Source organism: Ascidia mentula, chromosome 1, assembly GCF_947561715.1.
Source record: "Ascidia mentula chromosome 1, kaAscMent1.1, whole genome shotgun sequence".
NCBI lineage: Eukaryota > Metazoa > Chordata > Ascidiacea > Phlebobranchia > Ascidiidae > Ascidia > Ascidia mentula.
In genome coordinates, this window is record NC_138566.1 from 222,685 (window position 1) to 242,044 (window position 19,360).

The 19,360-nt window shown below is 39.1% G+C and overlaps 3 protein-coding genes across 3 annotated transcripts; 1 reads left to right on the forward strand and 2 right to left on the reverse strand.

The window, feature by feature from the left end:
* The first annotated feature begins 2,170 nt into the window (after window positions 1-2,170).
* LOC145917212 (uncharacterized) lies at window positions 2,171-8,892 on the forward strand. The gene is made up of 17 exons (XM_083002933.1): window positions 2,171-2,278; window positions 4,046-4,193; window positions 4,248-4,333; window positions 4,394-4,619; window positions 5,384-5,617; window positions 5,744-5,884; window positions 5,947-6,070; window positions 6,130-6,295; window positions 6,381-6,521; window positions 6,817-6,945; window positions 7,005-7,094; window positions 7,153-7,278; window positions 7,342-7,498; window positions 7,556-7,689; window positions 7,817-7,961; window positions 8,030-8,175; window positions 8,701-8,892. Exons 1-17 carry the CDS (start codon window positions 2,221-2,223, stop codon window positions 8,778-8,780), a joined length of 2,331 nt encoding a protein of 776 aa, XP_082859059.1. The 5' UTR covers window positions 2,171-2,220; the 3' UTR covers window positions 8,781-8,892.
* A 198-nt stretch (window positions 8,893-9,090) lies between these two features.
* Window positions 9,091-16,545, reverse strand: LOC145917228 (uncharacterized). The gene is made up of 12 exons (XM_083002934.1): window positions 16,463-16,545; window positions 15,956-16,157; window positions 13,474-13,702; window positions 12,426-12,657; window positions 11,903-11,994; window positions 11,351-11,643; window positions 10,822-10,977; window positions 10,497-10,647; window positions 9,782-9,922; window positions 9,655-9,710; window positions 9,547-9,591; window positions 9,091-9,473 (listed from the first exon to the last, which is right to left on the reverse strand). The coding sequence occupies exons 1-12, from the start codon at window positions 16,506-16,508 to the stop codon at window positions 9,161-9,163; spliced, it is 1,956 nt and encodes a 651-aa protein (XP_082859060.1). The 5' UTR covers window positions 16,509-16,545; the 3' UTR covers window positions 9,091-9,160.
* Window positions 16,546-17,253: 708 nt separating this feature from the next.
* LOC145908833 (F-box only protein 15-like) lies at window positions 17,254-18,733 on the reverse strand. Its single transcript, XM_082996158.1, has one exon. It carries the CDS (start codon window positions 18,671-18,673, stop codon window positions 17,309-17,311), a length of 1,365 nt encoding a protein of 454 aa, XP_082852284.1. The 5' UTR covers window positions 18,674-18,733; the 3' UTR covers window positions 17,254-17,308.
* Between the last annotated feature and the right edge of the window lie 627 nt (window positions 18,734-19,360).

Consider the following 19,360-nt stretch of genomic DNA (forward strand, 5'->3'; position numbering starts at 1 on the left):
TTATTTGGAAACCTTTTTAATATACAGAGAGATTTATTTATTTCTTTTGCAAATATTATTTTAATTGGGCTTTTTTGAAAGTTTGTTTTTTAAGTATTAAGCAAAAAATAGCTAATGCATATAAACATACAGCAAGAACACAAATCCTTCTGTTTCTGGGTATGCTAGGTTTAGTGTTTTTGTATTAAACCCAAAAGTTTTTATACTGGAAAGTAATTTGTACAAACAACTATTTATATTGAGATCTGCAGATAGGGTGTATATATGCACTGTTTCGACATGTAAGGTCTCATCAGTGCAGCTGTTGACAGTGGCACTGTGATAACATTTTAGCTTGTAGGCATAGCAATTTTCACAGAACTTCTAGGTTGAAACAGTGCCCACTAGTGTCTGCGGCTCTCAATGAATATTATGGTCCTTTTGCATATACAACTATTCACATATTAAAGTATTAAATTTAAAGAATGAAATACAAATACGCTATGATTTTTTTGTCAGAACATGCACCACAGTGTAATCCTCATGAATAATCATTGAAAAGCAAGAAGTAATTACATTGCTTGGGTCAATTTGCTGTAATTTCGTATAAAAATGTGTCAGCACAAGGCAATGATTTATTGCATGTGCAATATTTTGAAATAAACCAAACATTTTTTGAAAAACTAATATTTTTGATTGAATCTCTGAACTTAAATCAACTTGCATGCTTAAAACATGCTTCAACATCCACTAACATCACGGGTGTTAATGAAAATTGTTGCCCAACTTGTTCAATAATGTTTTCATATTCTTAAAACCACTCCCAGGAAAAGGGGTCATCAAAAATTCCAAAAACTTCCAACTCACAAATCTTTTCATACTGATTCTTATTCTTAACGCATTGTCTTTTTTAGAAAAAATACCACAAATCCCCGTAGTTGAATTAGGATCGAACCATGAGATTGTTTCGTTCTCTGTTCCGCATCGCCGAGGGAAGGCAACCCTCAATCTCTATGAAGGAAATTGCCCAAGTCACAGGAGAAATGAAACCGACTACATGGGGGGATTTATGGAGGAGTAAAGGAATTTTCTGGTTGATGCCGTTCATCATCGTTAGCTTGTATCATATGAGATACAAAAACGACATCACTCAAGTTGAACTTTGTCGATATCAAGTGAAACTTTATCCTGAAAAACCTGAAGTCTTCAAATGGAGGCTGGGACCTTGAAAATATTTGATTTTGTTGATTTGTGTGAAAATATAATGATTATGAGGAACTTGTTTGGTATTTTAGTTTAAATCTAGAAAATGAGGAGTTGCATGTCAGACCGCAACGATATTTGTGTGGTGTGGGTGAATGACAGAACACTGCCTGTTTCCTACAAAAGGTCGCCAAGGCAGAAGTAATTTACACTGTTTCGTCACAAAACAGGAACGCTACTGCGAGAACCGTTGCCTGGCAACAAGCAATACGATAATTTGAATCTTTGGGACCGCAACCATACTTGATAGCCACTATTCCCAATAAGTCTGAGCGAGGTCGGAAAATCAAGCTCACTGTGAGGTTTGAATTCATAACCCTGGGCAAACCAGGTCCAACGCTCTACAAACTGAGCTACAGGAGCTCAATGGTTTCACGGGGTATATTTTGGCCAAAGTACACTGGTGCGCAAGCGCACAACTTGCCAGGCAACCTTCACATATACGATCTCTACCACCGTATCAGATAACGCAGTAACATTTCATGCAATGGCATGATTGGCAGGATCGCCCCACTGCGCAGGTCCTTGCTTGGCGATTACAGTTATCGTATCGAGATCATTAGGTTCACCTGCATTGTTGCCGAGTGGCTGAAAAAGTGGCTTCGGTCCAGTTTTGTTGATGTCAGTGAATCTGATACCGAATGTTCGTTGAAATAAGTTGTTTTTGTGATGGGGATGAATTTCGGCGGAATAAACTTAATAATATTTTCGTCCCTACGTGATGTTTTTAACGCGCAACAAAGACCTTGTCTCAATAAAAATGCATCTCGGAGATAAATATCTAATGTTTTGGGATCGGAATCGTGGAGATTAGATAATTTCCTCGATCAACAGGTGCAGTGAAAATGGCCCCTGGCTAATTTTCTCGGCAGGAAACAAAAAATCTCGGTTGGTTCGAGAAAAAAGAATCAAGTTTCTATAAAAGTCGTCTGCAGATTGTCTGAGTATTTCGTGTTTTGGGAATCTAGGAAGGAGAAGATGAAGTATTTTGGACTCCTTGTAATTCCGCTTCTTGTTCTAGCTTCAAAGAAAGATGGTAAGAATTTGTTTCAAAACTAACAAAAAGTAAATGCTTACTTAAAGACGCGTAAACAACCTTTACAGTGAAATTCTTTCTTGCTCGTATGATATAGTTATGCAAATATTTTGAAGCATTTTTATCAGCCTATGTCTTAATATGGCATCGTTTTTGTATTGCATTTATTACATGAGGCTTAATTAAAGCTGCTTCAACATAATTCGAATGAAATCGCAGTAGTTTGCGCTGCAGCGTCAATATTCAACATATACATGAGGTGGTCACGGTAAAGCCAATGTTAAGGCTCCTGACATGTTGCATGGTTCTAATTATCATATCAAACATATTCAGAGTGTCACAAATTGCTTTCCTGAAGTGGATTCGGGCTCGAATACCAAAACTTGTTCCGTTCTGAAGGAAACGAGCAATTAAACCTTCACCTTCCAGTATAATTTATAACATTGCCAAGAAATGTGGTTGAAGCAAAAGTGTAATTTAGGCAGGAGGGCATTTTTCTTATGGTGAGGATTTATTTTCGTCGCCGGGACGCAGATTTTGCGGTGATTTTTGAGTAGAAAAACCCACTGCGCACGTTGGTTGTGGGAAAAATGTCAACTTGCGCAAAAACTTCATGGTGGAGTCAAATCTCCGAAAATAACTTGGTTTGTCGGATTTTCGATTAAAATGTTGCTGGTTTTTCATATTGAATGAAATACCGACATGAAAGCTGTGGAAACTTCGGTTGCAACAAACTGCGTGGATAAATACGTTAAAGTGTGAGTTTACGACCAACGTTCGATGGACATAACGGGGTGCAAACGAGAAAAGCAACTTCCAATAAATTACCGCCTATATTTGGCCACAAGCAGACACGAGCATTTCGACAAGAAAACGAAGGTTTTTCGCCATGTCGGATTAAACTTTGGCTTCAGTGGTTTCGAAGTTGCGAATTAATGGTTATTACTGATGCGATTTAATCTTACTGGAAGGACTTGATTTAACATTCCGAAGGGTTTTAGATCGTTGGAAATCACATTTTAGGGAGTGTTTTCGAAGTAAATAATATCTTCTGCGGTTTAAGGTGTGGCTGAATAAATTCTTCACTGCTGCAGAAAATAATTCTTCAAAACTTTTATTTTCCACTTTACCTAAAAAGGTGGAGGAAAAGCAATAACTTGTAGGGGCGCCATCTTATCGGTTGAAAACATCTAAACCGTCACGACTAATTCATGTTAGGAAATTCCTTAAACAAAAAACAAGACATGAAATCTGCAACAACACAAAATTCAATTTAAAACATTGCGTAATTTCACATGGAAAATAGTAACACTGTAATTTGAACCAACCACAAACGAGCACGTGTCAAAATCGACCATTCACGATTGAGGTCATCACCGGGGTTTGGCTTCCGGTCGTCATAGCAACGCCACTTGACGCTCCCAGAAAAAAACAAGGACCTCAACATGCATGTGACGTCACAATGGCACGTTCGGGAAAAGCGAAGTGAAAATTTTAGCACGCCAACACCTTAATCCGGACCGCAGGAGTTATGTCGCCCAGCAACCACAAGTTTGAGGGAAATTCTCAATACAAGCTGTTGATAGTTTTGGGTCCTTCGACTTGCTGCACTGTAAGCACTCATCCGTGAAACGAGCACGTGTGCTGTTGTCGGTCAACCGTGAACTTTTTGCGTAATTTCGCCAAAATCATTTGGTTTAGCCATGAATTGAAACCAAACAATTGCTTCCAACACCAAGTGATTAATCCCGGTAATTCCCCTTACAGATCCCGAATGCGTGAGGGGCCCCAGCACTTGGTACCAGGGGACTACGAACGTCACCAGGAGCGGGTTGCCATGCCAACGTTGGGACGTGAAAATACCGCATTTCCCCAAATTCATTCCCGATGACGGGGGCCACCACAGCTATTGCAGGTTTGTGACGTATGCACGCGACAGAGACGGATTGTGACGTAACTATTGTTACAGGAATCCGGACAATGACATCCAGGGTTTGTGGTGTTACACGATTGACCAATCTGTGAAGTGGGATTATTGCGAAGTACCCAAGTGCCGTAAGTAACGAACCGTGACACGTCACGTGATATATTGTTATATGTGAGCTTTGTATTCAGACGACGAATCCCTACTTGTGTGGAGCGACTTCCACTTACAATTTGCTCACATTCTCGCCACTCATGCCGACCCGGAACTCATTAACCCAACCACGACATCTAGCGGACATTTTAACTTGTCAATTCTCGTGAGATCTGGAGATTCTGACTCGTCCGGGCAAGCATCTGAGTTCACAGCAGTCACTGGAAGTTTCAAGAAGCAGATTGTTTATTACGTCGACCACAGGTAGGAGAAGGGGGGGTTATTGTTCAGTTCGATCTGATACAAAATCGTGTTGTGTCTGAACGAAGTAATAGCTGATAACATTTAAGTTGACACCGGATATAAACAGCCACCTCAACATGATACGAATCAAGTGTCAACTAAAATACGCAAGTACAAAATTAATCAACGGGGGGAAACGCTTTGACCTCCAAGTTGTGCACGTTTCGTTGAGTGCTCGGTTATAAATATAGACGTTCAGAAGCAGAAACCGCCACTCCTTATGTGTACTTGAGGTGCTCGACGTTCTTGTAGCTACCATCAACGTACTTACCTCATATAAACCATCCTACACTCACAACATGATTCTCGAACACGATTTCGCTGCAAAATGTCACAGACAATCTAAAATAGATAAAGAGTAAGGACGTGTATGAACAACGCGCGATGGGCGATGGGCGGTTTCGCCGTTAATGTCAATACCACTATCTCCAATCTCATCTCGACGTGGAAGTGTTTTCGATTCTTTTATAATAAGGTCGCGTAACCTCAGTGTTCGCCTCAAGCAATCAATATCTCACACTGCTTCGTGTTCTCTCTCATCATGACGTCATTGTTGCAATGCAACCTCAACTCTTCAACTGCTAGGAAATAATTTCCAACATTTCTAGATTTTTTGACTCCCACCCACGGGTCAAATGACGACCTCACAATCACAGTTTTCAAATTTTATTGTTTTTGAAAATATTTTGTTATGACGTTTAAAATCCACCCACGTGACTTCACAGAAGCAATTACGTGGGAAAACTGGACATTGTGAGGTCACAGAGGACGGAGCACCTCCACGGGATGGCAGCAGAGATCAAGGACATAGCGTTGGATTGGGATACAGGAAACGTATATTGGACAAACTCTCATCGGATGTCTGTCATGGTCGGAGACGGGGAACTGAAATATTATGACGAGATTTACAAAACTTCTCCCGACCCGCCACGGGGTGTCGCTGTTCACCCTCTTAAAAGGTTCCCTTTTTTTCATGCGGGCAATGTTTAAGTTCATATGATTGTTTTCCGTGCGATTTTGAGTCAATTAGAAACAATCCTTTCAGTGCACTAGGTGGCAGTATTAAGCGGGGAAAATATTCCCAGGTTTTTGTTTTTCTCCATTTACAAACCTCTGGCCTCCAAACTTGTGAGAATCGAAACGTCGGGGAGAAACCCGAAAGTTCTTCTCAAATTCCCCCAAATCTTTGACGTCACGAGCATAACCGTGGATTACCATGACAACAGGTGAATCCTCGGCTACCATTTTTTTTTCGTTTTGTTATTATTGTTTTTATGACGTCACAAAGGGTTTACTTGGGCGATTTCTGGAATTACGGTTCGATGGTTACGAGCATCGACTTAGACGGAAACGACAGAGTCCAACACTTTTACCGACCCGGTTCAAGGTTTTGTGGAATCGCTTCACATTTGGTGAGTGGAACCAGGTCGTCCTCTGTGTGGGATTTGAACCCTCAACCTTTGGATTACAGGAATACGTTTACGTCGCCGATGATCTGCCTGAGTTTGACGATAAAGGGGAACTGAGTTATTCCTTATATCTGATCAGTAAGAAGTTCGGAAAGACTTTGAAGTATGCGGTAGACGGCGAGCCACGAGGTGTCGCTGTTCTACCAGAGTTTATTGAATCCGAGCAAAGTAAGTTGTTTATTTCGAGATAAACTCGTCTTCGACGATGTCTCTGACCTCCCGTTTAACCGTTCAACATTTTCTATGTTTTTAGGCAAACGTCTCGGTTCCTGCTCCTCAGCGCCACCCTGCGATCATATTTGTCTACCTCAAATAAATGAAACAAGGGTCTGCTTATGTTCACAAGGGTTCGTGAAGATCGGAGATACAAAATGTGTCGCAGAGTTAAGTCGAGGTTAGTAATCGTCAAAAATTATCAACACATTTTTTGAATTTGTTATTTTTTAAAATTAATTTTATTATTTTGGAACTTAATTATCCTTTGATCTTAACATTGCAACCAAACAAACCCAATTAAAATACCAATCTAAACTGTTTAATTCTTGCAGAAACAAACCCAATTAAAATGCCAATCTAAACTGTTTAATTCTTGCAGAAACAAACCCAATTAAAATGCCAATCTAAACTGTTTAATTCTTGCAGAAACAAACCCAATTAAAATGCCAATCTAAACTGTTTAATTCTTGCAGAAACAAACCAAAATTCCTGCCCCCTAGTGCCACCTTGTGGAGAAAACTGCCCTCCTCGTAGAATTTACAACTCAGTGTGCTTATGTTCACACGGGTTCAGTAACAACGCAAGCACCGCTTGCACCCAAGGTATGAGTCGGTGTGATTGAAAAGTACAATTGGATTTTAAAAGAAACATTTTAACCCAGGCCCAAACCTTTACTTGGCCGATAGAGGGAGCCAGAGCATCTACGGAGCGAATATGACGTCACTATCGAATTTAACTTTAATTGTATCCGGTAAGTTCCTCAGAAACCAATGAATCAACATTATCAAGATTGCAATTTATTGTATCAGCTGAACGAGAAATTCTCTCAATTGCAACAAATCCCATGCGGCAGGGTGAGCTCGTTTGGTCCGAGAGCGACTCGATTTATAAACTTGAAGCAGGATTAAAAACACCGCTCGCCACCAATGTGTCAGGTATTATGACATAACAAATACGTCAGTAGTTCATTTTTTGACGTCACAATATCAAACTTACAGCAACCAGCTTGGATGTTGACACTGTAAGCGGGAATGTATATTATTATGACGACACACTTAAAACAATTTACGTCACCGATTCTAAACAACAAGTAGTGGTTCATAATTTGGGGGATGTTTCCTACGTCACAATGCTCACTGTTGACGTCATAGACAGGTAAATGTCGTGTTAATTTGTAAGTGACAAGCAGAAATATTGGTTTTCCTGTTTAAGATTTCTATACTGGTCTGATACGCGGAGTTCGTTGGGTGAAGGTCAAGTTTGGAGGTCACGCATGGATGGCACTGAAAAAACGGTCGTTCTCGATTATCTCATGCATCCACAAGCTGTCGCTGTTGGACAAACCAGTAAGAATTTTGTGTATTTTCAAAAAAGAAAACCCGGCCGAAATTCGTGGCCAGGATATCCTGGGTTCGAATCTCGTTGTGGTCCAAATTAACAATAATAGAAATATTTACAAATATCATCATCCAGGACGGAGTTTGTTCGTCGTCGACTCTGAACTCCAACAACTAATCGAACTACCGATGACGTCATCAAACGATGACGCATTAACCGTTGAATATGATCTTAGCGAGGAAGCTCTGCGAAAAAACGCGGAAATTAATTACATCACAGAGTAAGTACAACATGGTATGACGTCACCGTCAGTGCCGAGACAGGTGTGACGTCACGATTTTGTTACAGCATGAAAGTGTTCGACGATGACGTGTACTTCGTACGTGGCGGTGAAAACGCGGTCAGCAAGTTCAGTTTATCGGATGGATCGATCCGGACCATCGGGGAGGGTAGATCGGTTGCTATGATTTCTATCCAGCATTCGTTCGGACAAGGTATGTCGTCATAATGTATGACGTAATTGGTAATTATTTGGTTTTGATGCTGAAGGAAGTTCCACATTTCCCTGCTTAAATAAATTCCCATAACCTTCAATTGACGCAGAAGTAATTCCATGCTTACGCATAGCAAGGCGTGATCGCCCCACTGCGCAGGCCCTTTATATTTGGCGATCACACCTCTAATATTCTGATCATAAGGTTCACAGGCTTCGCAGTCAAGGCATTGCAGCCAAGCTGGATCAGCCACTTTCCCGACAAGTCGGAGCGAGATCTGAAAAATCAAACTCCCGGTGAGGTGCCTTGGCTGCGAAGCCTGTGAACCTTCAATTGACTGATGAAAATGTCGGAAGTGACTTAATTCGCTGTAGCGACACATCTGTATTCATTCAATCGTTGCATTTGTCCGCCTTGCTCAAAAAGACAACCAAAAACTTAAATTAAAATATTCCCTTTACCCCCCAACCTCTAACCAAGAGGCACGTGACCCAACCAAATACTAATAGAAATCTAATTCCACAGTTAACATGAATCAGTGTGAAAACTGCCAAGGAGTCTGCGTTCCATTCTCCTTCTATATATCCTCATGCTTGGAACTATGATGTACGTCATAATCGATTTGTTCTAAACTTCATTCTTTCAACGCGTTTTGTTCATTTTTGTTGCTTGTTCTCTTTGTGACGTATTTATGTGAAATAAATATTCCAAAACGCGCATTGTTTTAATGACGTCACAATGATGTTCGCAAAGCACAAAGATTTGCCCAATTAGCTTGCAAGCATGCATCACGTGATCAGGTTGGAATTATTTAAAATACGAATAAAGTAGAAAATACGAAACTACTATTTACACGAGGAAACCTCGAAATTACAAAACACGATTAGATCATAGAAGGGGAGTCCCCAAACTTCCACACGATCGCTCGGACGGCGACTCTGCATCATTCAAATATCAGGAGAAGGTTACGTCACCGTTGATGACGTCATATCATGCTGGCGGGCTGGTAGCCTCTGTTGTAATCGTCATCGTCGAATTCTGAATCTCCGTAGCTTTGTCGTTGTTGGTTGTAACCGTGGCCTTGTTGTCTGTCATCCTGTCTGTACGTGTTGTCGTCATATCCTCGGCCACTGGAGGCGCCATAACCACGATCGTCGTATTCGCGACCACTGGAGGCGCCATAACCACGATCGTCGTATCCACGTCCGTTGGAGGCGCTATATTCACGGTCATCGTAATTTTGGCCACTAGAGGCCCCATACGCTTGGTCGTCATAGTAACCGTCGTTGGTGTCATAGCTGTAGATTGACGTCACGTTTAGTTTTAAACTTTTGCCCAAATGCTTATATTCAAATCACAAAAATTACGTACGCGTTTTGGCCGTACTGTTGTTGGTTTGATTGCCGGTAATCTTGTCTGATTGGTTAAAAAAAATCACGTGATTATAATTGCCATGCTTGACTACACACATACACATACCTGTTCCTGTCTACTGTGTCATCCATGTAAGGGTAATTATCTTCCACCAATCTTTCCTGTGTGAAAACAACCATGAAAAACAATTGCGTCATATGAGGTGAGACTATCTCATGGAGGTGAGACTAACCCGTGATCCTCTCAAATCATCATGTGATTGGTATTGTGGGGGCAGATCAACATGCAGCTCTTCACGTGATCGATTCAAATGTTCACGTGATTGAGCAAGGTGATCCCAACTCTTGGTTAGAACTTCAATGTGATCAGCAGCCTATCACATGAATAATAACATGCGCTCTGTTACATCACAATGCAAGTAGAATATTTTGATTGTTAGGATTGTTGACATTCAAAAACTTACGAACATCTTTGGGAAAAACATTCACATGTTCTAATCAAGTGGTTGAAACAATTCAAGTCATAGAGTTAAAAAGTAAATTTGTTTTTTACCAATTGCACTTCAAAAAAGGTTCACCTACTAAAATCCTAACTTTAATTTCATGAAACTCAGGGCTTAGCATGAAGGATTTTAAGATTTCATGCACGTGTTAGGCTGGATTTTTCCAAATTACCCTGCAGTCACCACAGACACAACACATGCATTCTTACCCTCTCCTCATTGTAAAATTGCTACAAACACAAACCATTTATCAGTATTTTTTTACCAAAAACCAAATTAGTCCCTGGCACAGTTGATCCCTTAGCATTTCACAAAACCAACAAAAAAATTTACAATTGGAAAAAATTCAATTCATTTTTCTTCACCTACAAAACTCCATTTTAAATCACAACAAATCGTGATTAAAATTTGAAACAGAAAAGAGTTTGGGGGAAAATTTTCAAACCTTGTCGAGTTCCTCCCTGGATGCTCTCCTGTTTAAACTTGCATCGTTGTACATATTCCCATGGGAAAGACGATTGGTTGGAACAATCGCTACGGATGGACGACCACCGTTGCCATATTTCTCGTCAGCCAAATGTTCAAGAGAATAAGATCTGTTTGTTTTAGTTCGATATTTATAAAGCTTGATGATTTTTGTTATGATAAGAGTAATGAATACTAAATAAAGAAAGTAAAATTGATCGCCAAAAAACATAATTCATTCATCACAAAAACCTTACACCCAAATAAATCCTACGCTAAATCCTAGTATGAATCAGTCTAGGTACCTGGCCATGTGTGCTTTGTACTGAGCAGCTTCACTAGGGGGCAGGCTTGATTCCCGTCCATCCGGTGTCCGTTGGTCGAGCTCCAACAAACTGTGTTGGGATTGTTTGAAACCAGAAGATGCGTCAACTCTAGGTTTGCTGTATTTCGCGGTTGTTCTGCAAACAATAAGCTGTTGCTTTCACTTGTTATCGAAAGAAAACAATTAAGTTATGGAGAAGTTGTAATGTTAGAAACACAAGCTTTAAACCAAATCACATGTTGTTGTTGTTGGCAAAAGTATGAAGTTTGCAAATTTTCAGTCAAAATATTGTGTTAAAGGTTTCTGCCTATTGACTTTTGTAAGTAAAAAACTACTCTTATCTATAAAGTTCACAGCATTAAACTTTTTTTATACATGCTTAAATTTTGATTAAATTGGAGGAAACACGAGAAAATATATCCAGTATTTTATTTTCATGACAAAAATTCACTTTATTACATTTTGAAACTGTTTTGTTAAACCTTTAAAGTCACACACAAAAATCTTACTTTGGTTTGTTTCCCTCGGACTTGCTTTTCTTGTAGCAACATATAGCGACGATGATGATGATTATAAGCAATAAAACCCCCCCTCCGATGGCAGCCCACATCCACCACTCGAGACCAAGGAAACCAGGTTTTCCATCAGGATAACGCAGGTCGTCAACCAATACTCGCAGTGTTACAGGGTCAGGAATACCGTTAGCAGCTGTGCACTCGAAAAAATCATTTCCCGACAAATCAAATAAGTTGGGCATGTAAAGATCGGGACCCGTGGCACCTCCAATGTTGCCTGGCAACAGCTGTAACAATGCAAAACATAAAACTATACGTGAACAAATAACAACTACAACTGACAAACAAAAAATATTTAAAAATAAAATGAAGCATTAGTTTCTCGAGTAGACTTGTGTTATTAATATTTGTGCTTTGTTTGGGAGATTTCAGTGACCGCACTTAACATACAGCAACAATATTTCCAGTGGTTTTGGTGAATAATCTTACACCAGAGGCAACAAAGCCTAATTCTACAACATGAAAAAACATGAACAGATTAAATACCCATGAGTACTCGGGCTCTGGGAATCCTTCGGCTTCACAGAAAACATAGAAACTGGTGATATTTGCCCAGACTCGAATGTTCACAGGGTGATCTGTAAACATGAACCAGTGTGTGTATTAGAGGTACAGACATGTGGAGAATATCACAGTTCTATAAATAATTCACAACTCAAAAGTGTTTTTTAGCCTCCTATGGACTTTATCAAAGTTAATATGTGTAGGTTGGAAATCAGTTCCCATATATGTATCAGGCCACTAACAGTATCTCCTAGCTTTGATATATTGTGTCATGGAACATTATTGTAACCGCACCACCATAAACTGATGAGATATTTTGTAACCAATGTTTTCATGGCAAGGATATTTCATGGCAAGGATAATGTGACACATTGCAGATATAACTGGATTTAAACTAATCTGAAAACAGAAACATTCTGGTAACTGTATAGATAATATGCAGGTTATACATGTGCCCAGTATCGAGTGCGAAAACGTATCCAAGTCGCAAAGTGTGGCAACTTACACAAAACATTGACTGAATAATTGAGAACTTTGTCGATTCCCTTGTACGCAGGGTGGGAGATAATGCACTGGAACTGACGTCGATGATCAAATCTTGTTGGATTTTCAAGTTCAAGATCGAGCGAAATATCCCATAAAGAATCGCTGAATGAATTCCTTTCGATCACCGGCTGCTTTGTCCCAATGGCGTGCGTTCCATTCATCCATTGGATCGCTGAGTGAGGTTTGCCAGCCTTATAAAATAGGCATGGATGAAGTGTCACCAATCGGCAGGATCCCAGCACATTTTAAAGAAGCAAATAATATTGCAAGAAATTCAACAGCACAAAATACCAGACATGCAATACAGAGTAAAGTAGACATCGGTTAATCTTGAGTTGGCTTATCCGGATATTCCCCTGATTCGCATGAAGTTCAAGGCATATTTAGCAAATCTTTTATAAATTGAAGATCGTTTTGGATAACGCAGTAATATTTCATGCAATGGTATGATTGGCAGGATCGCCCCACTGTGCAGGTCCTTGCTTGGCGATCACAGCTATCGTATCGCGATCATTAGGTTTGCAGGCTTGGCAGCCCAGGCATTGCAGCCTAGCTGGATCAGCCACTTTTTCCTGACAAGTCGGAGCAAGATTTGAAAAATCAAGCTCCCGGTGAGGTTTGAACTCACGACCCTGGGCTAACCAGGCCCAATGCTCTACCAACTGAGCTACAGGAGCTCAGTGGTTTCACGGGGTATATTGTGGCCAAGGTACACTGGTGCGCAAGCGCACAACTTGCCAGGCAACCTTCACATATATGTAGGGGATCTCTACCACCGTATCAGATGACGCAGTAATATTTCATGCAATGGCATGATTGGCAGGATCGCCCCACTGCGCAGGTCCTTGCTTGGCGATCACAGCTATCGTATCACGATCATTAGGTTTGCAAGCTTTCGTTTTGGATATTCTGGACAATTTAATCAAGATTTTTGTGCAAATTGCCCCTGCATGAATCAGGTTCCACTATAACAACAATTTGCAACAAATTATTTTGTTTGAACCAACCTTGCTTGAACATCTGGCAACTGGACTTGGTGTGTTCTCAAGAATCGATCCGTTGACATGGAGTCCGGTCACGACTGGATCTTGGGGGGTGATCCATACATGGATTGGGTTTTTGTTGCTGAGCACGGATGGGTTTGTGACTGTCGAGATCTCGCACCAGTAATCACCTTCATCTTTCAGTTGGACTTCACTAATTGTAAAAACTCCGTTCACAATCGTAGATCGTCCACTGAAACAAAACACACACTTCAATTTTTATGTCATCTGTATAAACTACAGAAGCGAAGATTGGAATATCATTAAAAAGTACTTAATATGTTGTATTTGGGATAACTTTGGACAAACTACATTTATTATATTTGCACAAAAGTTCTCAAAATTACAACAAATTCTGAGTACAAAGGAACTGGGCAATATTGAAGCAAATTTTGACATATTTTATTTCAGACGTTTTGGCAAAAACCTAAGTCATCAACAGTTTCATAATACAACAAAAAAACTTCGCTAGAGGAATTAATTTGACCCAAACACTACAATATCAAACCTATACCAGGGATAACTTTAAATTACTATATACAGTCATTGTGACATCACTTTGAGCTGAGAAAGGAAACAAAAAGGAATTGTTTTGAAATACACAGTGTGTGAGAGAGAAGCTGCTGGATATATCTGGGTCAATCCCTCTCTGGCAGCAGTAAAAGCTGATAAGAGAGATTACTACTATGTTCCTGACAAAAGCCTGCCATCCATCAATCCACAGAGACACACAGTAGACATTAGTACGCAGGTGCCATACCAGCTGATGTTGTCCAACCAACTGGTTTCAAATATTACAACTGTCCCCATTCTACACAATCAATCCAACACTTGCTCTAAGTCAGCTGATTTAATACCACAGGGACTACTGTGAGGTCACAAAGAAATCTCGAGTATTTGAAAATGCGATTAGAATAAAAGTTACTCAGCTGGTGAAGCGACAATCTGTGGGTTGAGGAATGTGATTCGACACACAGAATATAAGCCTTTGCACGAATATTTCACCACAATTGTAGTAAGCTTCCACGCAATTATATTGAACGAGTTTACCACGTCATTTAAAGAGATTAAAAAGAGAGTTGATTTAAGCGAACATCGCAGAGCGACCTAAATCATTCTACTCATGTTACGTACACTTGTTGGTTCGTCCTGCCGATGGAAATGCGGAATCACTTGATCGTGAGAATGCAGAGGGGAGGGGGTTGGATAAGATTATCCAGCTTACATTTCTTGCTACAAGATTAAGTTTGTACTAAGCGACACAAACTGACCAATCACAAGCCACAACGTTACGATGCAACCAACCGTGTTAAAACAACTGAAGCGCGAAGCCTCGGGCGATACTAATTAACAAATAATCTTATGATGTCATAATCGAATCGCGATGAAAGTGACGATTGTCACGTGATACGACGGCTACGCGACGCACACGAAAAGTGCTTCTGAATATTACTTCCATATAAGGTGAAGCAGATTGAGGAGAAATTCACTGTTGTTACGACAGGTGGGAAATCACGTGACCTCTTATTTACCCTTCCCGCATCGAGGAAGACGCCTCGATTCTCGAATGTAACAACTCAATCCAACAGCGATTCACTCGTCATAAAAGCCCGCGACGTCACAGTGGGCGAACAAAGGATTCCACCGACGTTTTATTACCTCACAATGGGTGGCGTTGAACAAAACGAATGTCTTAGTTGTATTTGCAGTGATGGCGGAATTGAACAACTATTTTGAAGGCTTAATGTTGGTTTGCATATGGAATAATATGATGACGTCATATTTGTGGCATTAGCAATGATCCTGAGTTAATGATTACCTTTGTGAAATATCACTTTTATACATTTAATCAATAAACTTGCTCTTACATTGCAATATTTTTATTAATGTAAGTTTACTGTGTGTAATAATACTTGTGCAACTCCATGCATGCAACAGTTCTCAGAGAAAATATCAAACAATTCTGAGGAAAAATAATTCCCAAGCAAGCTGAAGGTGCTAATGAGGGTATTTGTGACAAAACAATTACAACCAGACTAATTTGTTTGAGACAAACAACCAGCTAATAAACCCACTACAATGCGTTAAGTCAAACACAACAAAGCTCCAACAGCAAATATCTAAATTACTATAGGCCCCAGACGTTAAACACTAGAAGACAAACCTTAACTTGTACAAAATTTTCCTCAAGTATAACTTAAAACAATAGATTAAAGTGAGGTACACATGCTTTGATGTTATTTGTGAATCTGCAGAAATTAGTGGACTGTTACTTTGTTACACACGCTAGTTGTGCCAATTGCTGGATCACCACCAGCATAACACAAGAAGTAAATACTATAAATGTTAATGACCAAACATATACAAACTGAAAAGACTTGTATTAAAATACAGTCTTTGAATGAAGTTGTTTATGGCAGATCCAAAAACAATCCATTTAACTTACGGTGGCAAATCAAATTGGTTGAATACAGTAGGAATTCCCCCCGGGAATATTTGAGCTGCATCGATGATGATGTCCGAGCCATTGGCTTGAAACCTCCATTTCAACAGGTCACCAAAACCAGGTACTGAACACGGAAGAGAGACAGATTCTCCAGACACAATATTTCTTACTGGCTCATATGACTGCACGCGACCACCGTCCGCTGAAACCAAAATCATTCAATAAACAAAACTGAATCATTGTCATCAACAGTAAACAGCCTTTAATGGAACCTATCTATTTATAATGGGGATACAAATACCAATAGTTATTTTACAGACAAGTGAATAACAAAAAGTTAAGTAGAAAATGGCTTTCCGCAGCAGGAAGTTATGATGGCCGATAACTTCCTTAATTATTTTGCTGGGTAATATTTTGCTTGTTGCTTGGTTAAGTCAATGAAACTAATTTCTTGCAACCAAGACATTTTCTGAAACAATACTGTTGATATTTACAATGGTAACTTACCCAAATAAAGTAGAGACGAACAACAGAATATAAAACTCCAGATCATAATAAAAATGTAAAATTAAAACAAATTATTAAAACCTGCCATAAACCAACACAGTTAGTTCAAGATGTATATTTTAAATAAACAATCATAATGCATACAATGACAAAAAAGATATTGTTGTTTATGTCACGGAAAGCTTACAATGCACATGGGATGAAATATACTCTGAAGTGTTTTTAAAGCAAGTGCTTGACATGAATTTTATAATCTTCTGCAGTTTATTGACCATTGTTGTAAACGTTGTAAAATGGCAAAAACTGACGAAACGTTTTTCATTTTTGTATAGTCGTATTGTAGTGGGCACACCTGACCTGTATACTAATATTTTCTGTCTACGTGCGCCAATAAATTTTGAACTTGCCGGAGTCGTTTGAATTAAAACATTTGCCAACCAACCAGAATTCAGACCCAAGCCTGTCAAATACAACAGCCATTTTTTGCATTCAAATCGCTTACCACTTCTTTCCTTCAACTAAATCTACGCCAAGTGGTCTGGCGGAATTCGCTGTCAACCGATCCACCCTTTTCTAATGGCCGCCCACTCGTATGACGTCACAATGCCGACGGGTGGCTCCTTTTTCTGTGTGATTTTTGTGTTCGCTTATCAACTTGACGGCATTGTTCGACAATTTAATATGAAACTTAATTAGCACAATTAAAACAGAAAAAACATTGTCTCATGAAACCAAAAATCGCGGAATTTATTTTATTGTTTAAAATCAAAGAAGAACAATAGCAGCTCAAAATATTCAAAAGAAATTGCAGCACTTTTTCTACAGCAAGCGGTTCAAAAACAGGTATTAATAGTTTTTATTAAACCAATTGTTAATACGAGCAACCTCGATACCAATATTTATTTTCGTTATATTGCACTCTGTATCCAAAACTTTGTATTTAAAAGAAACAAATCCAACGTTATCAGAAAACGTACACGTAAATTCATCACTTGAATTAAGAAAATCAACATCTGATTGTTTTGTAATGCTACCAGCCACCATTTCGACAGCGTTCCACATAACTTCCATGTTACTGTCGGTCACTGTAACAGCAAGATAGCCCATGTGATCAAGAGTGCCATTGAACAAATCTGTTTTCCACACAATTTTGGGTGCATCTTTACACAAAGGCATGAAGTTTGTAATATTGAATTCTGCAAATCTTCCACTCAATTCACATCCCAAGCATGTAAATCTTTCCTCCCAAATTGTCTTGTTGATCGTATGAATGTGCAAGTGACACTCATACCCATGCAAACCATATCTAGGATCAATGTCATCAGGAAATGGTAAGTGTTTGGTGGGAAGGAGTTGATCTTCAGATCCACGCAACAGCTTTTCAATGTGTTGGTGATGATGAATTGATGCAAGGACAAAAGCTACATCACTTGTTCCCTGCCACAATGCAATGAATATACTTGGCTTTAGTTGAATCAAAGTCACCTTTTTATCTGAATACAATATTTTAAAGTCCTTGGGTATTGCTGAATTAATAAGAAGGCTTTTCTGTTTGGGTGAGCTTTTTAAAGGGACATTAATGGCTTTAAACAAAACAGGAACAAGGCCATACACTGATACTGACTTAAACTCTTTCCACTCTGGAAATTTATTTAAACTGTTCCATTGTAAAACCAAACTGGATGAAAAAAGTTTCTTGTGTGACAAATTAACAAAGTGTTTTTCACCCTTCAAAGTTTCAATGCAAAGTTGAAATTTGACACCCAAGTTTTTCAGCAAATTTTCCATATTACTTGTGGTCCCTGTGTACAGATTTTTCTTCAATTTTGACAAATAAAACTTGTTCCTTTGTAATATGAAATATTTCAAACACTTTGACTTCCAAAAACTCAAGCCAGATGTCTCACCTTTTGCAGGCAAACCAATCTTAAATGTAAACGGTGAAATATTGGCATATTTTTCAAAGAGTTTTTGCCACAAGGTTTCATTATTTGAAAGATTTCTCCATTTGTGACAAACACGTGGTAAAGTTAAAAGAGTTTGTAGATGGAGATATTTGAATACTTCCATCCAAATTTCATCTGGAAGCTCATGAACATGGGTAAGTGTATTTTTTCGTGCTCCTTTCTTTAGTGACAGGCCTTTCTTCGATAACACTTTTCTGGTTTTTGATATCTTCATGGATTGAATGCTTTTGTTCATTGATAACATTGTGTATATTGCCTGTTTACATTTGACAACAATAGCAAATGTACAGTTAAAATTTTGAAGAAAAACCCTGCAAATATTATTTCTGTTTATGAATTACACATTTTATTCATACTACACACAAACTTAGCACAACGTATTGCTATGTTATGTCAATATCAGATTGTCTTACAGATGCCTATGTTGTAATAACCAAACAAAACACACATGAATAACTTGCAGAACAACCCACCATTGCAAACGTAGTCATACCTAACACACACCAGCAACAATATACACCCCCAATAAAATTTAGAATATTTCTATACAACGTTTAACTGTTTTGTCATGTCTCGCCAGTGCATTGGCAAACAACTTGTGATTGGAATTCGAATTCGAATTTTATTTAAAATAATTCACTTGAAAAATATATTGTTGACTTGTGATATCACAATCGCAAGATTTCGTGAATCGAACAAATAGTGACGTGACAATGCGTTACGGTCGCTAGGCAACGCCACCTCACGGCAAACATAACGTCAGGTTCTAAAACTTGTCACAACAAATGTTAATACGGGAATAAAACTTCCTAGGTTCACTTGACCAACTGAGATTATGACGCAACAATCTGATGTATGTCGTCACATTGCTACGTTAAGTTTGGTCTTGCTAAAACAAAACAAATACTCAGGCACACTTTTGTTCATGTCA

What these genes read in the sequence shown, in the direction of transcription:
- LOC145908833 (XM_082996158.1), bottom strand. Translation starts at nt 18,673, where the DNA reads ATGTTATCAATGAACAAAAGCATTCAATCCATGAAGATATCAAAAACC.
- LOC145917228 (XM_083002934.1), bottom strand. Translation starts at nt 16,508, where the DNA reads ATGATCTGGAGTTTTATATTCTGTTGTTCGTCTCTACTTTATTTGG. An exon ending in TTGCCAGATGTTCAAGCAAG is followed by an intron (nt 12,658 to 13,473) that starts GTTGGTTCAAAC and finishes CTATTTTATAAG; the next exon opens with GCTGGCAAACCTCACTCAGC. An exon ending in CAGAGCCCGAGTACTCATGG is followed by an intron (nt 11,644 to 11,902) that starts GTATTTAATCTG and finishes GCATTGTTACAG; the next exon opens with CTGTTGCCAGGCAACATTGG.
- LOC145917212 (XM_083002933.1), top strand. Translation starts at nt 2,221, where the DNA reads ATGAAGTATTTTGGACTCCTTGTAATTCCGCTTCTTGTTCTAGCTTCA. An exon ending in GCTCGCCACCAATGTGTCAG is followed by an intron (nt 7,279 to 7,341) that starts GTATTATGACAT and finishes TCAAACTTACAG; the next exon opens with CAACCAGCTTGGATGTTGAC. An exon ending in ACTGTTGACGTCATAGACAG is followed by an intron (nt 7,499 to 7,555) that starts GTAAATGTCGTG and finishes TTCCTGTTTAAG; the next exon opens with ATTTCTATACTGGTCTGATA.